General features: G+C 55.6%; 2 protein-coding genes across 7 annotated transcripts in view; one reads left to right on the plus strand and one right to left on the minus strand.

Moving 5' to 3' along the window:
• The window catches only part of PNKD (PNKD metallo-beta-lactamase domain containing), a 58,527-nt gene that overhangs the window by 1,028 nt on the left and 37,968 nt on the right, over positions 1 to 19,531 (plus strand). For 3 of the 4 annotated variants that reach the window (XR_013331239.1, XM_077748671.1, XM_077748672.1), the window contains one exon: positions 29 to 197. Coding sequence is in view for 3 of the 4 variants with exons in the window: in XM_077748671.1 (XP_077604797.1) it covers positions 29 to 197 (169 nt within the window). In the remaining variant the exon portion in view is untranslated. Of the gene's footprint in view, positions 1 to 28; positions 198 to 1,310; positions 1,704 to 19,531 lie in introns of those variants that run through there. The other variant, XM_077748673.1, reaches the window with a different exon arrangement.
• Positions 2,444 to 18,676, minus strand: TMBIM1 (transmembrane BAX inhibitor motif containing 1). Of its 3 annotated transcripts, XM_077748582.1 has the most exons (13): positions 18,575 to 18,661; positions 13,297 to 13,387; positions 9,241 to 9,490; positions 7,902 to 8,002; positions 7,021 to 7,085; positions 6,740 to 6,793; positions 6,173 to 6,223; positions 5,657 to 5,696; positions 5,355 to 5,392; positions 5,084 to 5,171; positions 4,715 to 4,810; positions 4,253 to 4,306; positions 2,444 to 3,893 (listed from the first exon to the last, which is right to left on the minus strand). In XM_077748582.1, exons 3-13 carry the CDS (start codon positions 9,440 to 9,442, stop codon positions 3,747 to 3,749), a joined length of 936 nt encoding a protein of 311 aa, XP_077604708.1. In that variant the 5' UTR covers positions 9,443 to 9,490; positions 13,297 to 13,387; positions 18,575 to 18,661; the 3' UTR covers positions 2,444 to 3,746. The 3 variants fall into 3 exon arrangements, with proteins under 3 accessions (XP_077604708.1, XP_077604707.1, XP_077604709.1); XM_077748581.1 differs by lacking the exon at positions 13,297 to 13,387 and having other exon boundaries at positions 18,575 to 18,676; XM_077748583.1 differs by lacking the exons at positions 13,297 to 13,387; positions 18,575 to 18,661 and adding an exon at positions 16,240 to 16,262.

The following is a 19,531-nucleotide window of genomic DNA, read 5'->3' on the forward strand; positions in this document are numbered from 1 at the left end:
GTACTGACCTTTCTTCCTTCCATCACAGGGATTCTCTCAGGAGCCACAGCTAACAAGGCCTCCCAGAACAGGACCCGGGCGCTGCAAAGCCACAGCTCCCCAGAGTGCAAGGAGGAGCCTGAGCCCCTATCCCCTGAGCTGGAATACATTCCCAGAAAGAGGGCCAAGAACCCCATGAAAGCTGTGGGACTTGCTTGGTGAGTTTCGGTTAACTCTTTGCCCACCAGTGGGGAGCAGCACAGGGAAGGGCGGGACCCAGAGACTTCTCTGAGTTTCAGGTGGTGAGTTGAATCCAAGGTTGTGGGGAAGGAATTGCTTGGTGTGAGGACTGGAATCTCAGAGGAATGGGGCAGGGGAGTTGGGAAAGTGTGTGGAATTGGAGAAACAGTGGGCTTTCTGTGTAGTAAGCTGAGCTACTCTGATGTGCATTTGGGCCCCTGGTCTCATTCTCTCTTTTGGGAGCTGGGGGTGAAAGCCAGTTGAGATCTTTCATGGAGATCATGTGAGACTATATTAGCCGTGTAAGTAGCATCTACATGGTGTTCAATACGTCATTATTTGGGTCTGACTCTAGCCTTAATATGTGGTGTTGGTCAATATGAAAAGGAAAGAAGAGGGAAATTAACATTTTTTCCCACACCTCAGGTGTGCTAGTACTTTACAAGGTAATGTCTTAGTTTCTCTGAGACAAATATTACACTCCCTAAATACAAAAAAAAAAAAAAAACACAAAAAGCATTACAAAAATTACATCCCGTCTCACAGGCAGGAACTACGGCTCAGAGATGGGATTCTCACCGGGTCTTGTGACTCCATGCCCTTTCCCCCCCACACCAAAGTGCCTCCCAGGTAGCGGTTACTGAGATTAAGAGGGGGAGTTTGGGAAGGGGTGTGGGGCAGTTAAGGCAGAGGGAAACTTTGCCAACACTTGGAGGAAAGAGAATGGCCTGTCCGGAGAACCCTGCATAGTCAGTACAGCAGGATTGCACGGCTCATGTTGAGGACTGTCAGGCTATAGGGGAAAGGAATGGAAAGGTGGACAGAGACCCAGCCACGCTGGGCGTCTTGTGCTGTGCCTGGGAGTTTGGATTTGGCCCGGAAGTGACGGAGAGCTGTTACAGAGTTTTAGGCAGTGCAGCCGCAGGGTCTGATTTGTTTGGGGCCCTCCAGCAGCCCGTGCGGAGGCTGCCTAGACACAAGAGGTATTGCAGTGTTCATGTGATCGATGAAGCTGGAATGAGATTTCCCCAAGCTCCACTGGCTCAGGCTTGGCCCCTCCCCAAACCCCATGCCCATCTCCCCACCCCTAGGGCCATCGGCTTCCCCTGTGGTATCCTCCTCTTCATCCTCACCAAGCGGGAAGTGGACAAGGACCGTTTGAAGCAGATGAAGGCTCGGCAGAACATGCGGGCATCCAACACGGGCGAGTATGAGAGCCAGAGGTTCAGGGCTTCCTCCCAACGTGCCCCATCTCCTGAAGCCGGGTCAGGGGTGCAAGCCTAAGCAACGTCGCAGCCCCCGCTAGACTCTATTAACTGGGGCCTCCAGACCGAGAAGTCCTTTGGGTTTGGCCGTGAGTCTGGTCCTCGCCTGTGAGGTCCACCAGAGGGCGCCCGACGCCCAGACTGCTGCCAGCCCTTGCCCCACCCCTGCCAAGGAGCCAGCCAAAGGCAAATAAAGTTATTTAGTGTTTTGAACCCAAAGGAACCAGGACTGGGCTTGTGAATCCCTTGGGATGGGAGGGGCAGAGGGAGGGTTGGTTATTCACGTGTGCTCCCTCCCACAGAAGCGCTCAGTGTCCTGGGCTGGCTAGTTGGGGAAACCACAGAGACTTAAGTACAACAAGCTTAGGCGCAGGCCCTGGGGACCAGGCCCTCAGTGCACTGGCCAGGAGGGTGGAGTCCTCCTGAGCCTCTAACAAAAAATAAAGAGAATCAAAAAGGACATTCAGTGTGTGGGAGAAAAAAACACAATCCTCTTGGCCTAGTCCAAGTGACTCAGCCTCTGTGGGCCTCAGTTTCCTTGTTTGTGAGAGGGTTTGGACTAGTGATTTCTAAGACATGAGTTTTAAACTTGAACCAGTGTTCTGTCTTCCCCCGTCACCCCCACGTGTGAAATCGTGTGTGTACATACAGCTTTGTGAGGAAGAGAGATCATAGCTCTCATGTGCTTTTGTAAAAGGTCCATGATGCAGAGAAGGTCACACGTTACCGCTCTTATTCAGAGAGAGATCATCGGTCCCTGCCGGCCCCAGTATTGCCAAGGCGGAGCCCTTACCGATCTACTGCGTCCATCGCCAGGAAGCACTGGGGCAAATAGATTTGTGATCTTAGAAGAGGTAGAAGAAACCAAGGCAGAATGCAGAGGCAGGAAGTGGAGGGTTTGGGCAGAGCCAGACCAGCCCCGCCAGAGTGGACCTTAAAGAAACCAGAGCCAAGCAGGATTTTAACTTCTAAACACAAAACTTTATTACGCTGCTAGTTATGTCCTTTTGTGTGATATATTTAGGACCAAGTACTTAAGAGAAGTCCTAAGTATACCCTTGGGCTGATTTAGTTTCTACCCCCACTGATACAGGGACTCTTGTCCTCCTTCCCCATTCCAGCTTGAGGCACTTGGTGTCACAAAGAAAGTGGCAGCGGGCTGGAGAGATGAGGCTCGAGTCTAAAATCCCCCAGCACAAGTTAAGAACAAACTGCGAGGGGAAGTCTCCTTTTGCTTGGGGTCCTCCCCAGGTTAGCACAAGGAAAGAACACAGAAGTTTCCATGAACACCACAGGAGGCTTTCCTATCTCTCAGCTCAGATAGAGGACCGCAGAGCATTTTCCCAGCCCCTACCCTGGCCTCTCTTCTCCCTGGTTACTTCCTGGCCCCACTTACAGTCCCACAAACCACCCCGTCTCCTGAGCTTTGCTCCTCACTTTCTTCTATGAGCAGCTTGAGCACAGGAAGCAAGAGGTCTCTCTGACCAGAGATCTCAGAAGCCCCCAAGGAGGCCCCGGGGAGCTTTGGAGAATGGGGACCAGATGGCTTCAAACAGGCCTGCCCCCTCCACCACCACAAGCCATGAGGAAGCCCAGGGCAGATGCTGTTCTGTATTGGCCCCTGTGCATGACCTTGCTCGCCCCCCCTTGCCCTCCCCTACTCCGAATGAACAGTATACACATGCCATCAAAAGAAGAGGTACTGAAGCCGGGGAGACCCATGGGCGCAGATCTCTTCTACCTTTGTGAGCTGGAAGGCGCCAAGGGTTGTCAGAGGAGTACAGGGTAACAGTCTGTGCATCCAGGAGGCTGGGGACAAAGCCCTCTGGCCTTGTTGGGGGTTGAGGGAGGAAACAGCCCCAGCTACCAAGCTCAGAAGCCTATGGCAGAGGTGGGAGGGGACACCTCATCACCTCAAAGTCACTTCTACTTCTCATATTCCCTTTTGGCTGTAGAATAGGTTTGTTCTGTTCCTCCCTGCAACCCCAGCTGTTAAGAAGAATCTGGTGCCACGGAGTGGGTGGAGGGAGAAGGCGCGTCTTCTGCCTAGTCGCTGCCAGAGGCTAGAGTTAGTCCCCAGTTCCTCCAGCCGCGCCAGGTCCCCGCATATCCACCGCCAGAGACGCCACCCCTCCCAGGACAGAAAGGAAACTGAGCATGTTACTGGAGAGGAAGGAAGGGAGTCTGAGGTCCCGACTCCAGTCATAGGGCCCAGCCCCCTAGGGAAGGGAGAGCCCACAGTGCAGCGGAATGTGGCGCTCCTTAATTGCGATCCCCCACCAGCTGCAGCACAAAGGTGAAAATGTAGATGATGTCAGTGTAGATCTGCAGGGCACCAGTGATGTAGTCCTCTGGGCTGATGGTGTGCTTTCGGTTTCCCAGGACCAGCTGCGTGTCATAAGCCAGAAACTGCAGGAACAGGGAAGGCATGAGTGAGGACCCAGGGGCTTAGTGACCAGAGCTCCTTTATGGTTCTCTGTCCTCAGAGCCTCCGTGCCATGTGGTGTCCTTAGGGACACTTTAATGAACAGAAACCCATGGTCTCTCCCCTCAACGGTTCACAGTCTAGGAAGGCAGAAAGACACACCAGCATCTATAATACGGCCTGCTGGGTTCACAGCAGGCAGGTGAATGAGAGACGGCAGGGATGCCCAGAAAATCAGGCATCTCTTGATTCTGGAAAGAGGAGAGGGCAGTTGTGGCCTCATCCCCCGCCTCCCAAGCAGCCCCCCCGTTCCCCTTCCTAGAGACAGCAGGGCCTTACTCACCAAGGTGAAGCAAATGGCCCCCAGAGCAGCATAGACCATGTGGAGCCAGTAAATCTGGGGAGAGGGGACAGGGACAGTGTTAGAGATCTTAGCAGAGCAACGAACCCAGGCTATCCCTTGGGGCCAGTTTCCCCTGGAATTCTGGCATCTGAGTGGGGATGCCCAGGAAGCTAGCTACATGAAAGAGCTACTTCTGGCTTCCAGATCTTGGAAGAAATTAGGAATAGTAACATATTTGGGGTGCCTGGCTGGCTCATTGGGTAGAGCATATAGGTCTTGTTCTCAAGGTCGTGAGTTGGAGCCCCACATTGGATGTAGAGATTACTTAAAAAAATAAAATAAAATAACATTTGGCAGAGAAAACAGGCCATCCTCCAGGGGCGGGAGCGTGCTACAACACTCCACACGAGAGTCTCCTGTGAATGTTAGGTTTGCGGACCCCAGCCCTCCCAGGACACTCACATATTTGAAGGACAGCACAATGGCGGTGACAATCCCAGTCACCATGAGCACAATTCCCAGGACACAGAAGAGGCCTGTGCACGAGGTGAAGTCCACCTGCCAGGAAGGGAGGAGGAGACACCTCTCAGACAAGGGTCACAACTAGCAGCCCTGCCTCCCCTTCCAGGGAGTCCCAGTGCTGCTTCCTGGAAGGTATGGGTGTGACCATGACATTCTAAGGACAGACACAGGAAGTAGTTCTCTAGGTGCAGCCAGGAGGGGACAAGGACTAGGCTCTCCAAGGGAAAGCCCTGTCAGCTGCCACGCCCGGAGGGCCTGGTTCATAGAAGAAAGGGGGGGTGGCCAGGGAAGGGTCCCCCATACCCTCACCTTGGTCTGGAAGCAGAAGATGGTGACCGAAATGGACACCACAGCAGTGATGATCATTGCAATGATGACGGCTTTGGTTTCATACACACTGAAGGGAAGGAGGAGTCCGGAGAGGCCAAAGAGATGAATAAGCCATGTATGAATGCCTTCAAACCATCGCTTCTAGAAGGATCCTGCCCAGCATCCACCCATGCAGATGACTGCCGGCCCAGGGATGCCCCACTCCCCCATAATACTTCACAAGAGTGCGGTGATTTGTCCCTGAACATACCTGGAAATGGTGCCCGTCATGAAGCCCAAGGCGAGAGTCTGAAGGAGGACAGAGACAAGAGTGAAACAGAGTGAGGAAGAGTGAGGAAGGGGGTGTGGAGGCACGGCCACGGGAGATTGCCAGAGCTGGGGGGGCACATGTGACTGAGTAGGAAAGAGGCAGCCCCAAGGAGACCAAGGCCATGGGTCGGGTTAGGGTCAGGGAGGGAGCCAGGGCATCTTCCACAGTGGCGTCCCCAGCCCCTTCCCTGGAGCCAACTCTCACACCCTCACCACACCCTCCCTCAACCCTTCTAGACTTACAAAGAGGGTCAGCAGGATGATATTCCATGGGAAACGGCGTCTGAAGGGAAAGAGACCACAATTAAGCGACCTGGGTCTAGCCCGGTATCAGAGGCTCCTTTAGCAGAAGGAAGTTCTTGGCTCAAGTGCGTAGAGAATTAGGCCTTGACTCGGGGTTGGGGAGGCCGGCGTGGCCTTTAGTACCTGCTCCGGTGTTCTTTGCAGGGACAGCATGGGGCAGTGGGACAGTTGCAGTTCTTACACTGCCTGTGTGACTGTGAGAAAGTTCCTCAACCTCTCTGAGCCTTGGGTCCTTCCTATTTGTTAAATGGCTAAAATGTTACATATCTTGCAAATGTACTGTAAACATAACCGCCACGTGGCTGAATAGATCTTACACGCCCAGGGGACTTTGTACCCACCTCAACTTCAGCTGCACCCGCGACCATGCAGCTGCGTAGGGACCCCCTGGCTTCCCCCAGACACTTGGCCCCTCGCCTGCCCCCCACCATCCCTTCTCATCTGTCTGGGACTCACCTGGGTCCCTGGCAGCAAGCGAGGGTCAGATAGGTGGCCAGGAAGACAGCACTGGGGAGAGAGAGATGAGGAAGTGGACTACAGGCCCAGCCTGCCCCTCAGCCCCCTCAGGCCCCGCCTGGTGGCACTCACCAGGCCAGCAGGCTGGGGGCCGTTCTGAAGTCTGAGGGGAAGCCACCCAGGACAAGTACCCCCGCCAAGGGCACTGAGAGCCTCTGAGACAGGGGGTGTGGCCAGGAAGGAGGCTGATGGCAACCGTGGCAGACAGACCAGGAGAAGGTGCGCACCATTCAGCAGTGTGCGTGCTGCCACCCGCCCCCACCCCCCGCTCCCAGCCCTGTGTGCTGCCGCCCTTCCCTGGGTGGCTCGCACCCCCTGCCCCCCGCTGCCCTTCCCAGCACAGCTGGCAGCCCAGGGGGGGCCCCTCAAAAAGTATTCTGATCGCTGCCCTGAGAAAAGCTGGTCAGTTGTCCCCTCCCCCCTCGTGTCATTGTCCCATCCCCAACACACACACACACACACACACACACACACACACACACACAGCAGAGAGAAGCAGAGACTCACTAGGACACATAGTAGACAAACAGGTTTCTCCTGACGAAATCACCAACCGGCTTCCTGTGGAGCAGGGGAGGACAAGGGAGAGGAGTCACACCGTCACTGTCTCACCATCACACCTCGGCCTGGCTGCCTCCCTGCCCGGGCCCTCCCGGCAGCCGGCCACCCTGACCACCGCATGCCAACTCCCCTTCCAGTCCATCTGGGCACAGTGCCCCGCCCCCCGCCCCGCACTCCCAGCAGGGGCCCCACAGCTGGTGAGCCTCGGGCAAAGTCCTCAGACTCACACAAAGGTGAAGATGGCGATGATGGCCACCGTGATGAGGAGCTGGATGGAGATGATGCTGTAAACCTGGAACACGGTGGGGGACGGGGGGGTGGGAGAGCACGCGTCACCATCCCCCGTGTCTTCTCAGGAAGCAGCCAGTCCCCCCAAGGAGCCCTAAAGACCTACCACCCCACCCACAACTTTTACGGGTGGGGAGGGGGCTCCTTCTTAATTATGAAGGATCTACTTCTCACTTAATTTCCACTAGATCTCTCCTCGGCTACAGCCTGGCCCGAAGGCCACCCGGTCCTCAAGGAGTCTGGCTCAGATACTATACACACCCTCAGAGCTGGCCCCCACCTCCAGCTGCTCCTTGACATCTCCCCCTCTTTGTCCAACATCTAGCCTCAGTTCCCTACTTATCCCCCTGCCTCGCTGCACTACTCCGTGCAACCTCCACACTTCTGGCAGTTCAGTGTGACATCTGTCGGGTATCTACCTACTCGGGTATCTACCTGCTTAGAGCAGGGCGTCATGCAGATGTGAGATGGGGGAGGGATGGGGTATAAAAAAGCATGATCATGCTGGCTTCGAGTTGCCCACAGTCTAACAGGAGAAAGAAGTTTGGTGATGGTAGAACACTTTGGCAGAGCCCACCTAGATTTTCCCAGATTGAATCTGTCCCCCACCACGAGGTCAAGGAAGAAAGGAGTGAAAGGTGGGAAACGTGGGTCAGCGGAGCTGGGGGCCCCCCTGAGGGCAAGGCAGGACTAAAGAGAATTCAGAAGGCAGCAGCACATCTGTGTGGAAATGATGCCCTGGAACTAATAGTGCCTGGCCTTCCCCCACCCCTCCCCCGCCCCACCCCCTTCCCACAGCCCCGCCCGGCCCATAGCTCACCTTTCGGATGAAGACGTGTCGGACTTTCCTGTCATCCCACTCTCCGGACCCAAAGCTTTCACTCACCGCTCTCTCCTCCCCATCATAGCCCTGGCCTGGACCTAGGGACAGATCAAATATGACCAACTGGGGCCTTGGGACATGTGGCCTCAGTCCCAAAGCCTGAATGACATTATCTCAGCCAAAAGACAAGGGCTGTGACTCAGGAACTCCTCACCCAAGTTGGGTCCTCTAGATGCCCTCAGAGTAACCAGTGATGGCCTGGGCACCATATGGAACCGTGTGTCCCTGTCACAAGGAAGCTTAGGTGTAAGCTGTTCCATCAGTGCACATTCACAGATGGCTCCTGGATAAGGGTGCTCAGCTGACACCTGGGTGCTCTGGGGGATGAATGCTCATGGTCTTCATCTAGGGGCAGCGATCTAGTGAGGACGCCAGGCAGGGGCTGCAATCTAGTGAGGGCCAGAGCAGGGGCGTCACAGATGGAAGGAGGAAGAGAAAGGTAGGAACACAGTGCGTTATGTGCGGAGGGTGGAGAACAGAGTGAGGACCGTAATCTACATCCGGCAAACATCACTCGGGGATGCCAGTGGTCTGCGTGCACAGGACAAGCGTGACTGTGACCATGACTGACACACTCATATTCCCACCAAAACAAATATGGCCAGCTGAGAGCTGGCCGTGCCCCAGGATTCCAGAGGCTATAGGACTCAAAACATTCCTTTGGTGCCTCCTGGGATGCTGCTTTCAAAATCCACATGTGAGCCATTCAGGAAAAATCCCTGCATTCTAATCTCTCATTTCTGGCCAAACAGAGTATTTACCTGCCATGACATTTATGAAACATCCAAATGACCTCTGGATGTCTGCAAAACTCAGATGTTACCTTAAAGGATGATGACTTGTCCTCAGCATGAGAATGTTTAAGGAAAAAAAAGTGCCTCGGGTACCAAAGTTCCTAGAAGAGAGGGGTCCGGGGGGGTGGCAGCTGTCTAGTTAGGACACGGAAATGGCTCACCCCGCCACTTTCTCATCTGATGGGGAAGTTCTGCTGTGTGCCTATGGACTCAGTCTCCTTGCTCAATAAAGGGGCTAGTAGGTGGCTCAGGGGCCAGGTGCTGAGGGGACAGGTGGAGAGGGAGCAGGCAGCTTGGGGGACCAGGTGCTGAGGAGACAGGGGGCAGGTAAAAAAGATGGTGAAACAGGAGAGATCTAAGGAGGAGATGAAAAAAGGGATGAAACAGGAAGCTGAGATGGAAGGAAAAGAGGGGTGGCCTCGTGTGGTGTTACACGTGCTGCCTCGTCCCATCCCCCCCTCAGCTGCCTCTCAGGGACTCACCGTAGTTCATGGGCATCGGGTGGATGGGCGGCATAGGCTGTGGATAGCCAGCAGGGTGACCGTAGCCAGGCTGTGGATAGGCAGGGTAGGCAGGGTAGCCACCGGGCAGGACGGACGGCTGCCCGTAGCCCCCCTGGGGTGGAGGGCCAGGGTACAGGGGGTTGCGGTCCTCATACGGAGGGGGGGCACTGGGGCTGGACATGGCCGCTCAAGGGCTGAGGGCACCTCAACAGCTGCCAACAGCTGGCACCTGAAATGGAGATGAGAAAATCAGTCAGGAGTGCCCAGCCCCAGCTCACCGGGCCCCAGGCCAGGCTGCCTCTGTGGAGTGGGAACCCTCATATTTTTTCTCTTGATCATGATCACAGCGTGTCATCCTCCGCCCACAGCCCATCCTCCCCGTCCCACCAGCTCAGCCCCTGCCCCTCTGCCTTCATGCCAGCTTTCTGTCTACAGCCCTCCCTCTGGTGCTGCTCTGCGCCCCTGGAAAACGGGAGAAGGGGGATTTATGCAGGAGCCAAGAGCAGTCACTGGGCATCGGTGGTGTGAGAGACGAGCGACGGGAGCCTGGGAACTCCCCTGTGCTCATTTAAGAAAAGTTTCCAGTGACCAGGGAAGGAGCCTGATGGCCCCAGCCAAGCCTGGATGTGAGTCCGTGAGTCACACGGCCAGCCGGCACCCATTGAAGGGGTCAGCCCAGCCCCCACGGCAGCTGGCAGGAGCGTCAGGCCTGAAACGCAGAGCTGGGGAGGAGCCAGGGCTCTAAGTGGAGGGGGAAGGGGTGGAGGACAAGCTAGCTAGCCCCAGGGCTGAGCCACCCGGCCCAAGCGGGAGGGCAGTGGGCCCGTGGCCAGTGGCTGAGTCAGGGGACGCCAGAGAGGCCTGGGCGAGGAGGTGCCCAGGGCTGGCCACTCAGGGCTAGAGAGCCACACAAAAGGTCAGGCCAGAGACAGGACTTTCTGGTTCTTTCAAATAACAGCTAAGGTGCATCTGATGGGTGTAGCCGCGTCTGGCTGTCACCGTTCCCTTCACGGCCTTGCTGGGTAGTGGATAGCGTGTACTGGGCGCCGAATCCACCTTGTGGGGAGAGACCCATGTTTTGGACTCTGGTATCCCCGTGATTGCTGCCTATTCTAGCAGGGAGGAGAGCGCACTGACAAGTCATGCCTCAAGACCCAGCAGGTGCCTTCTCTGCCACAGGAAGAGTCCCGCAGCCCGGGGAGGACTGAGGAACGAGGAGAGAACCCCAAAAACACAGCTGAGAGGGACCTCCAGGTGTTATGGCCCCAAATGCTCAACTTAGAGAAGAGGAACAAGGCGCAGAGCAGTGAGGCGACTCGTGACTCCCCAGGGTCACAGAACCAGCAGGTTAATGGTACAACCAGACCCGAGGCCGCCGAGGTCCTGGGTGTGCGTCCTCTGTATTAGGCTGTGTTCTTTCTGCCTCTTAGGCCAAATAAATGTCCGCCAGCCCTGCTGATCCCCTCTGAGGTGGCCAAGATGGGGGCTTGGGAGAAGCTAAGGAGGAGGCCCCTGAAAAGCCTTGACAGGGCCACGACCTCCTCCTACAACATCTCCCAAGGGCCAGACCTTTAGGACCCCTCAGGGAGGAAGTGCCCCCAGATCCAGGCCGGGGACATGCTCAGCACCTCTGCTAGAAGGAAGAGAGACCGGCCCCTCCTGTGAGGGCACCCGCACCGTCCAGGGATCAGATAAAGGACTGGCTCATCTCTTCTCTCTTAGGAGAACTGGGATAATTCAGAGAGGACGGTGGTGGGGAGGGCCAGGGAGGAGGCATCGAGTAACAGAGCAGGGCTCTAAATGGGTTACTTTGAGAAAAGCTGGTCTCCATCTTCCCCGAGTAGATGGCCCAGCGTAACAAGAATGCGCCAGGTCAGAAATGAGAAAGGCCCTTCTAACGGTGAGGATGTGACAGCAAACCAAGGCTTCAAAAGCAAGGTCATGGTGAAGGTCCTGCACAAGTCATGAGGTGAAGGTGAAGTTCGTGCAAGAGTCACGAGGAGTAGGTGAAGGTCCTACTCCGCAAGTGGAGAAGGGCGACCTGAGGAAGTTAAGGAGCAAAACACAACAAGGCCGAGCACAGAGTGTGAGCTTAAGAGACGGAGATGCTGGCTGCTGTGGGGGTGCCCCGGCCTTCCGCACGGACAGGGAAACTGGTGCAAATAGTTAGAGCAAATTGTTATAATACGCTATGAATTCAAATTCATAGAATTTGAAAAAGTAAGAAACACAACTGGCTCTCCTCCCCNGTCCTACTCCGCAAGTGGAGAAGGGCGACCTGAGGAAGTTAAGGAGCAAAACACAACAAGGCCGAGCACAGAGTGTGAGCTTAAGAGACGGAGATGCTGGCTGCTGTGGGGGTGCCCCGGCCTTCCGCACGGACAGGGAAACTGGTGCAAATAGTTATAATACGCTGGTCTTCATAGAATTTGAAAAAGTAAGAAACACAACTGGCTCTCCTCCCCTGAGGCAAGAGGCTCCTTCTCCCTGCACCCCTCTGCCCGTCCCTCTCCCAGAACCGCCCTTTTACTCCCCCAAGAGGATGGCATCCTGTTTATAGGCAGAGGCACAAACAGGTCGCTTCTGGAGTAGGGCTATATCTAAAGCTTATTTAAAAAAAAGAAAAGAAAAGAAAGGAAGAAAGGAAACAAGGAAGCAAAAGGAAGGAAAAGGAAGAAAGGAAAGAAAGAAAGGGGCACCTGGCTGGCTCAGTCAGTAGAGCCGGTGACTCCTGACCTCGGGGGTATAAGTTCAAGCCCCATGTTGGGTGTAGAGATTACATAACAACAATAACAACAACAAAACCTTACTGTGGAGTAGGGCTATGTGTCATCATTACAGCCATCTCAGCCCCGGGGCCCGGTGATGCCCACCCATCTGGGTGACGGCACACAGGTGAATAGGCTGAACACGGCCCAAGAGGCACTGGCAGGAGAGGCCCTGTGGTTCGAAGCCCCAGCTGGGCCACCACAGGGGATGTCTCCATGACCTGGCCCTGTGTCCTGCGGGGGGTGCTCCTCTATAAAATGAGGTGTTATTGGTCAGATGATCTGTGAGCTCATTTCCTGCTCTAACAGGCTGTGAACTATCTGAGGCACCCAGCGACATGGGGTTTGCCCTTTACCCGGCCAGCGGCGGCCCCTTCCTCCTTCCTCTAAGCCCAGCCCAGCAAACAGGCTCCTTCCCAGACCACAGGGGCTGTGGCCCCAGGGTGCCCGGTTAAATCACAGAGAGGAAAGTCAGCCTGGGATCGACCACCAGGTCTCCAGGGCCTGGTCCAGCTCAGAAGGCTGCTGACTCACCAGGACGCCCTCTGCACTCTCCCACCCCTCCCTTTGACTCCTCTGGTTTCAGAGGAATTCACCAGTAGACCCGCCTGCTGGAGACACAGCAATTCACAGTCCAGTTCTCCAAGGGCTCAGCCACCAGCCCATGCTCACCAGAGACTGGCACTGACCACGTCACCTCACTATGCCTCAGTTTCTCCACCTGGAGAATGGGTTTCCCACTCTAATGGCACCCTCCTCAGGGTGTAAAAATATGCATAAAGCACTTAGAAGGGTCCCTGACCCCTGACAAAAACAGTAAATGGTGGCTCTTTATGGTTATTATATTATAATCCTTACAGTAGTCCACAGGGTGGGTAATGTTACCCCTGTTTACAAAGGAAGAAATAGAGGCTTAAGAGAATTCAGTCACTTGCCCAAAGTTACTTAGCTAGGGTGCACGAAGTGAACATCTGAGTGCCAAGACAGACGGCAGAGCCCACACTCTCATCCCTCATTTTGATGCCCCGTCTACCTATGCCTCTTGTCCCTACTCACGGCTACCTGTCTAAGACCCTCGAATGACAGCAGAAGGCTTACATAGCAAAGGGACACCAAACTATTCAGCCCCCTCCATAATTCCCCATCTCCTGGTTCCCAGACAACCACCAGGAGGTGAGGAGGGTAGTCAGAGCTAGAGAGTCATAAATGCCAGAGCTGAAGGCAATCTCGCTCATCTAAGGCAGGCCAACCCCCCTGCTTTACCAACCAGACAGGGAAGTCAAGTGACCTCTCCATGGTCATGGTCACAGAGCTGGGCCTGGGGCTGGGCCTACATCTCGGCTCTCTGGTATGAAGTCCTGGGCACAGGAGAGAGAGAGTGTGCAGTTGAGTCAGAGGGGTGGCCGAGCGCAGCCACACTCCCCTCTGAGCAGTACCGGGTGGGCAGGGACCTCGGCCCACAGCAGCCACACTTCCAGGCCCGCCCCCTGACACATGCCCAGCCCTCATGCGGACCTGGTCACTCGGTGTCATCAAGGCCTCAGAGAAGGATGAGGTTTGGGGCCAGCATCTGCCCAAGCGGTGGGGAAAGAGGGAAGTGGTGTTTACTTTCAGAGCTATGGCGAACCAACAGTAGGTGCTGGAGAACATGGGGTCAAAAGAGAAGGAAGGGAGAGAGGAGAGGGCAGTCTGGTGCCAAAGGCTAGAAACCAGGAACCAGGCCATTTGCTTTCTGCCAGGAGCCAGGAGCTAGTGGAGGAGCTCACAGTCTCCACCGGCTAAAGGGGACCTTTAGGGTCCCCACTGGAAGCCCAAGTGGTCCTAAAAGACAGTAGGCGTTCTGTTTCCCCTGAAGACACTCCAACGACAGGGAGCAAGGCGGTGCCACTTGCAGACAGCCTAAATCAGTAGAACATTCTTCCTCACCATGCCTGTTATCAAGACATTCTGACTGCCCTGTCCTTGCCATGTTACAGATCTAAGTCTGCTCCCCCATCCTCACGGCCCCATGGCCCCAGCAGAAGGAGCCAGAAGCTCTCCTTTCTCCTCCAGACTCAGGCGGCCCAGCAGCGGCAGTGGGCGGGCTCAAACGCAGGACTTGTTGGCTGTCAAGGTTTTCAGGTACAGCCTTGGGGAAGCGGCCCCTTCCCCCCGACCCCAGCCTCCTCAGTGTGGCCACCACCAGCCAGCCAGCCAGCCAGGGCCCAGGCTCAGCTGCCCCTGGGGCACCTGAAGGGTTAAGGCTCCAGAACCTGCAGAGAGGAGGCCTGAGCTACTGAGTTGCTAGCTTGCTGTAAGCGGGTGTGCGTTGGAGGGAGGGGCGGAAAGGAGCAGCTGACAGGGCCAGGCAGCCTGCCCTCCTCGCTGCCAGGAACGGATGCCCGGAGCCAGAGTGGAAAGAATAGCTCAGAGTGTGCATCTCAGGAAACCCCACCCAGCAGACACAGGAGCACAGCCCCTGCCTCTTAGGACGGTCTCCTTCCCCGCCTTTTCCTCCACCTGCCCCCAGCTCCTCCAGCTCTCCCCAACCCCCAAGAACCGCACCCCACCTCCACACCCTGGCACAGAGCCCCCCAGGGCACACGAGTAAAAAGATACACCCAAGAGTGTCTGGGCAAGTCACCAGGCCTCTGCACCCGGACCAAGAGGCCCAGAATCAACTTATCCTTCTGTCTGCCTGGCTTCTGGGAACAACAGCATGACTGAGGGGATCTAAAACCTGACGCAAGAGCTGGAGTGGCCTTTAGAAATCATCCGGTTATCTGACAGACAAGGAAGCCCCAATGCCAAGAAAGTTCCTGTCCCAGCCCACAAAAGGGCCTCTTGGTCAGAGGTTTGGAACTTCCATTCCCAGCCCTGCCCAGTAAGGCGGAGCCAGAATGAGACACCCTTCTCCCCCCTTCCCCCACCATTCCCCTTCCCCGGCCGCTGCCCTGGTGCCCTCTTGCTCAGAAGTAGATAAGCCTGCCAGCCCATGACTTCCGTCCCAGCCCCCAGGCTCCAGCCAGGGCAGCCTCTCTGGGACCTGAGGCTGACTGGGGTGAGGAAGATGCCCCGGAGAGCGGGGTGACCCAGGCCCCACAGCTCCATCCCCCTTCAGTGGGGAGCAGTGTGCGTAAGCCTAGTGACCCCAGCCACATCTGTGGCTCCCAAAGGCCAGGAAATGCAGATGAGGAAGGAGAATCCAGAAACACAGCCCCTATCCACCTCATTCTTTGCGTTTCATCTCTGCCTGTCAGCTGGACTTCAAGGTTAGGAAGGAGGAGAGGCAGACATAATTAACAACCCACCATGAGAATGGAGACTAACCCTTCTCTGTGACAGGCAGAGAAGGAAGAGAACCACTCACAGCAGTAAGCACCGTGTACCTGTCACTGGCTACTCAGCCAAGTCTGAGCCTCACAACGGCCCTCTGGGGTGCACGTCCTTACCCCCATTCTATAGACAAGAGAACTGAAATTCACACAGAAACAGACCTAGGGTCCCACTGCAGGCAAACAGCAGAGATGTGTCTGAACCCACATTTGATGTCTGATTTTAGAGTTCATGCCCTCTGCTTTGACACCTGCTGGGAACAGAAGCCCCTGGGGCACCCCCACCAGCCACCTGTGTGCACAGGCCAGCACCTGGGGCGGGCCAAGGTAGCGAAGACCTTTTCCCTTGCACAAAGTCAGTCCACGCCAGAGCCCTGGGTTAGAAGGCAGGGAGCGGAGTTCTTGTCCTGGTCTTAACCCCACTGTGAGTCAGGGTGGGCCACTCCACATCTCTGTACTCTCTTCTCCATAAAACAAGTACGTGCGACCAAAAGATCCAGTCTGTTCCAGCTCCAAGAGCCTCTGATTCTGGATGAGCAGTGGGTTTCAGGGCAGAATGACCCACTTCCTAAAGCATCTACGCTGGGGTCACTACTGATGTAAAATGTCCACAGAGGCAGAGGCACCTGACATATTCCGGGTTTGGGACTGGCCCTAATGCCCTCTCCTCCCAAACTGCCCCCATATTGCCCTCTGGACCCTACAGCCAGCATTTCCTGCGTGCTCACTTACCCCAGAGTCTGCGGAGAAAGCGTGTAACTCCGTAGATAGGGAAGAGTACCAGGCAGGAAAGGCAAGAGATCTGGGCTCAAAAGTCCTAACCCTGCCAGCAGGCCAGTGATCTATTCCTTTTCCCCCAAATCAGCCCCCATGGGGCAAAGGGGAGGGACTCTTACCCAGAACCATGGAGTGAGTTGAAAGCTAAAATCATCCAGCCAGGCATTTCCCAGACTGCTCGAAAGAACACCACCCTGGGACATGTTAACAGATGAGCTCTGAAACAGAGAAGCCTGAAAAATCCATACCCCTTTTGGAAACTCCCAAGGCACAAGGGCATATTTAGCCTCTGAGCAGCCCTGCAGTGAGCAGAAGCTCTTCAGCTCTGTTTAACCCAGTTTCCCTCCAAACTTGCTCACGCCTGAAACATTTTTATCAGAGCATACCTAATTAATATCCATTGGGATCCTGACCAGGCCACCTTAGTTTTACAGAGAGACCCAACCCTGAGAATGATTCATGTCCTAACTCCTCATATCTTAAAACCCTTGTCCCTCTACCCAGTCCTCAAAGCAGTCACATGAAGTACAGGCATGCCCCCTCACTCTGAGTCAGCTCAATGCCAGAGTCCACTGCAAGGGTCCTTGCTCTCCTCTCCACCCCCCACCTCCTAGACAGCTGCTATTCTCATCTCCACGGTGGAATTTACTGATTTACTAGCCAAGGACCGGGGGACATCCTCAACTAGCATAGCACTAGGAGACTGGCATCGCCGAACATCACCTTGAAGTCAAGGGAAAAAACACAAATTGTTAAACACGAGAAGAAGGACTTACTCTTATCTTCCTCCCTGACCAATGTTGAGTACTCTCAGTACCTAGCACTGTGGCCTGTGGGCTTCTGAATATCATCTCTGCTTCAAAACAAGACCCAATGTTTTGGTCTAGAATCTCAAACTCTGAGGGCTGGAGAATCTGGTCAAGGCCCTCCCCTGTACAGCAGTCCTGACAGAATACTCAAGAAAGCCCACATCAGTGTTAACCATATTGTTAGCAGAGACCTTCTTCCCAGAGAGCTGTCTCAGCCTCCACTCTGGCCCTGCTACTCAGCCCTCCATAGACACAAGTGTCCCTTCTCTGGGGCCTCTGGTCTTTCTGAAGGACACTGGATGAGAAGTTTGGGGGCGGGGGGGAGTGCTCTGAGGCAGACAACTTCCAGCTGAGGCCCCTGTTCTCATGGGAGGAGTCTGAACTGAGGTGGCTATTACCCCGGCTCATGACATGAAGCTCTCCCCACACTTAAGGTGTAACCCATCATTACCTCTCTGACGTGCCCGTTTTTACAAGCGAGGCCCTGAAGTCATGGCACCAGAAGACAGAAGTCAGTGCCCGTGACATTTGTGTGGTCCCACCACTTCTAAGTTACAGACTGGGTCCTCTGTTTGGGTCCCATGACTAGAGAGACAGGGACAGCAGGCAGGTGAGGAGAAAGTATGGCTGCCCCTTGGCCCCAGACAAAGCAGCCCCAAGGCGGCACCTGGCTCCCCCTGCCCCCACTGGCCAGGCCAAAGGCGCCAGCTTTGAAACCAAAGCTTACTGGTGAGATGAATATTTCAGAGCCCCAGAGAACTGGACACCTGAGGGACCTGCCACGACATCTGGCTCTGACCCTGGTTCCCAGGCCCACCCCCACTTCATCCCATGTCCAGGTTCCTCAGGTAGAACGCCACCGCCCGATACCACACCCAGGCCACAGTGGGGTGAGAGGGGATGGAGACCCCCCGAGGAGAAGCTGATGCAGGACCACAGATCAGGGCCCAAGCCTCCCAGCAGCCTTCCTCTCCTTGCCCTCCACCGGCTCCCGGCTCCTTTCCCGGCTCCACTTGTTTTCCCCTTTCCCATGTTCCCGTTGGGTTTCTATGCTGACCCAAAGGGGCGACGAGGAGCACAGTACTTCCCTGTAGCTTTCTGAATCCAGCCTGAGGACAGCGGCTGGAAGTAGGCAGGCTGAGGCAAAGTCATGGTGACAGGGGTGGCACTTCCCCATGCCAAGCATAGGGGGGCTGCTGACCCCTACCCCCACTCACTCAGACTCATTTACCTGTCAACATCAAGGCTGGCACCAGGCTCCCCGGCTGCTCCCCTCCCCCTCCCACCAGCCGAGGGACCTGATAGCCTCATCCCACGCGCAGCTGGCCACTCTGGGGGCTCGTACAGTGGACACGCCCTGTGACACACGCGCCAGAAAGAGGGGGACGTGACACCCTGAGACCCTTGCCCACTCGCTGGTGCCCACCACCCACTGCTCGACTCCCAACGCTAGACAGGCGCCAGTCGGCCTCCCGGGGAGCAGCAGGAAAGCGAAACTCCAAGGGCGAGGGCCACAGATTCCTATTCCAGGGCCGCCTCCCTGGGCCGAGCACTCGGACAAAGTTTGGGGGGCCGCCCCAGCCCTGGCTCCGGCCCCGCCGGAATGGGGTCCCCAACTCCCGCCGGCCCCGGCCCCCTGGCTTGCCTGGCCGCTCCGACGGTGCGCTCTTGGCCTCCCTCCTGGCGCTGCGAGTCCGGCACCAGAGCGCGCTGGCCTGGCCTGGGCTGGGCTGGGCTGGGGCTCCGCGCCCCGCCCCATCGTCCCAACCCCGTGGGGCGGGGCCTCGTGGCGCCGCCAGGGGGCGCTGGGGTCCGCCCGGGGGTCCCGCCCGTGTCCGCCCGCGTCCGCCAGCTGCGCGCGCGCCTTCCGAGGCCCCCGACGTGATTCTGTGGTTTTCAGGTTAAAAGGCAATATGTGATCACCGATGGAAACTTAGAAAAACAAAAAAAATAGAGGAGGAAAATCACTTCTTTCCACGCCTCCCGACCCCCTGCGGAAAGCGCTTGCGTTCGTGCTTCTTTGCTTTATATGATGTTTTAAATATTACTTCTATTTTACTTAACATTTTATCAAGAACATTTTTCTTGTCACTAGATAATTCTTCAGAAGTGTAATTTTAACGCCGCAAAGTATCCTACCACATAGCTATGCTGATTTATTAAATCAATTTCCTACTAGAGGACATTTAAACTGTTCCCATTTTTTATTATTAAACATAAATCCGTGAACACCCTTGACAATTCCCTTCTTTTAAGCCAGACACACTTTTCAAGTTTAAAACTTCAAACGTCCAAATGTAGAGAGGGAACTGGGCATCTCTGACCCTGGGAACTGAGACATTGCCTGCTTGAAGTTACTTCAACCAGGAAGGCGGGTGTTTGAGCGTCAGAAGGCCCGACTTGGGATGTAGGTTACTAGTATTAGTGTGCCTGTCGTCCCACCCTCCCGGTCACTAATGCAAGGATGCCCTCCTAAGTACCATTTCACAGACCAGGAAATGGGTCTAGGGAAGTTTTGAAACATTGCCCAAGTTCGTATAGTTGCAAAGTCCATGTTTTTTTTCCATTACGCCAAAGCTGCTGGTAGATGAACAGCTTATTT

This window comes from Crocuta crocuta, unplaced genomic scaffold (genome assembly GCF_008692635.1).
Source record: "Crocuta crocuta isolate KB4526 unplaced genomic scaffold, BGI_CrCroc_1.0 scaffold229, whole genome shotgun sequence".
Lineage (NCBI taxonomy): Eukaryota > Metazoa > Chordata > Mammalia > Carnivora > Hyaenidae > Crocuta > Crocuta crocuta.

Coding starts and splice junctions, on each gene's coding strand:
- TMBIM1 (XM_077748581.1), bottom strand. CDS start 9,442: ATGTCCAGCCCCAGTGCCCCCCCTCCGTATGAGGACCGCAACCCCCTG. Junction 8,003..9,240: donor CCCGATGCCCATGAACTACG/GTGAGTCCCTGA, acceptor ATCTGTCCCTAG/GTCCAGGCCAGGGCTATGAT. Junction 6,794..7,020: donor ATCGCCATCTTCACCTTTGT/GTGAGTCTGAGG, acceptor CCTGCTCCACAG/GAAGCCGGTTGGTGATTTCG.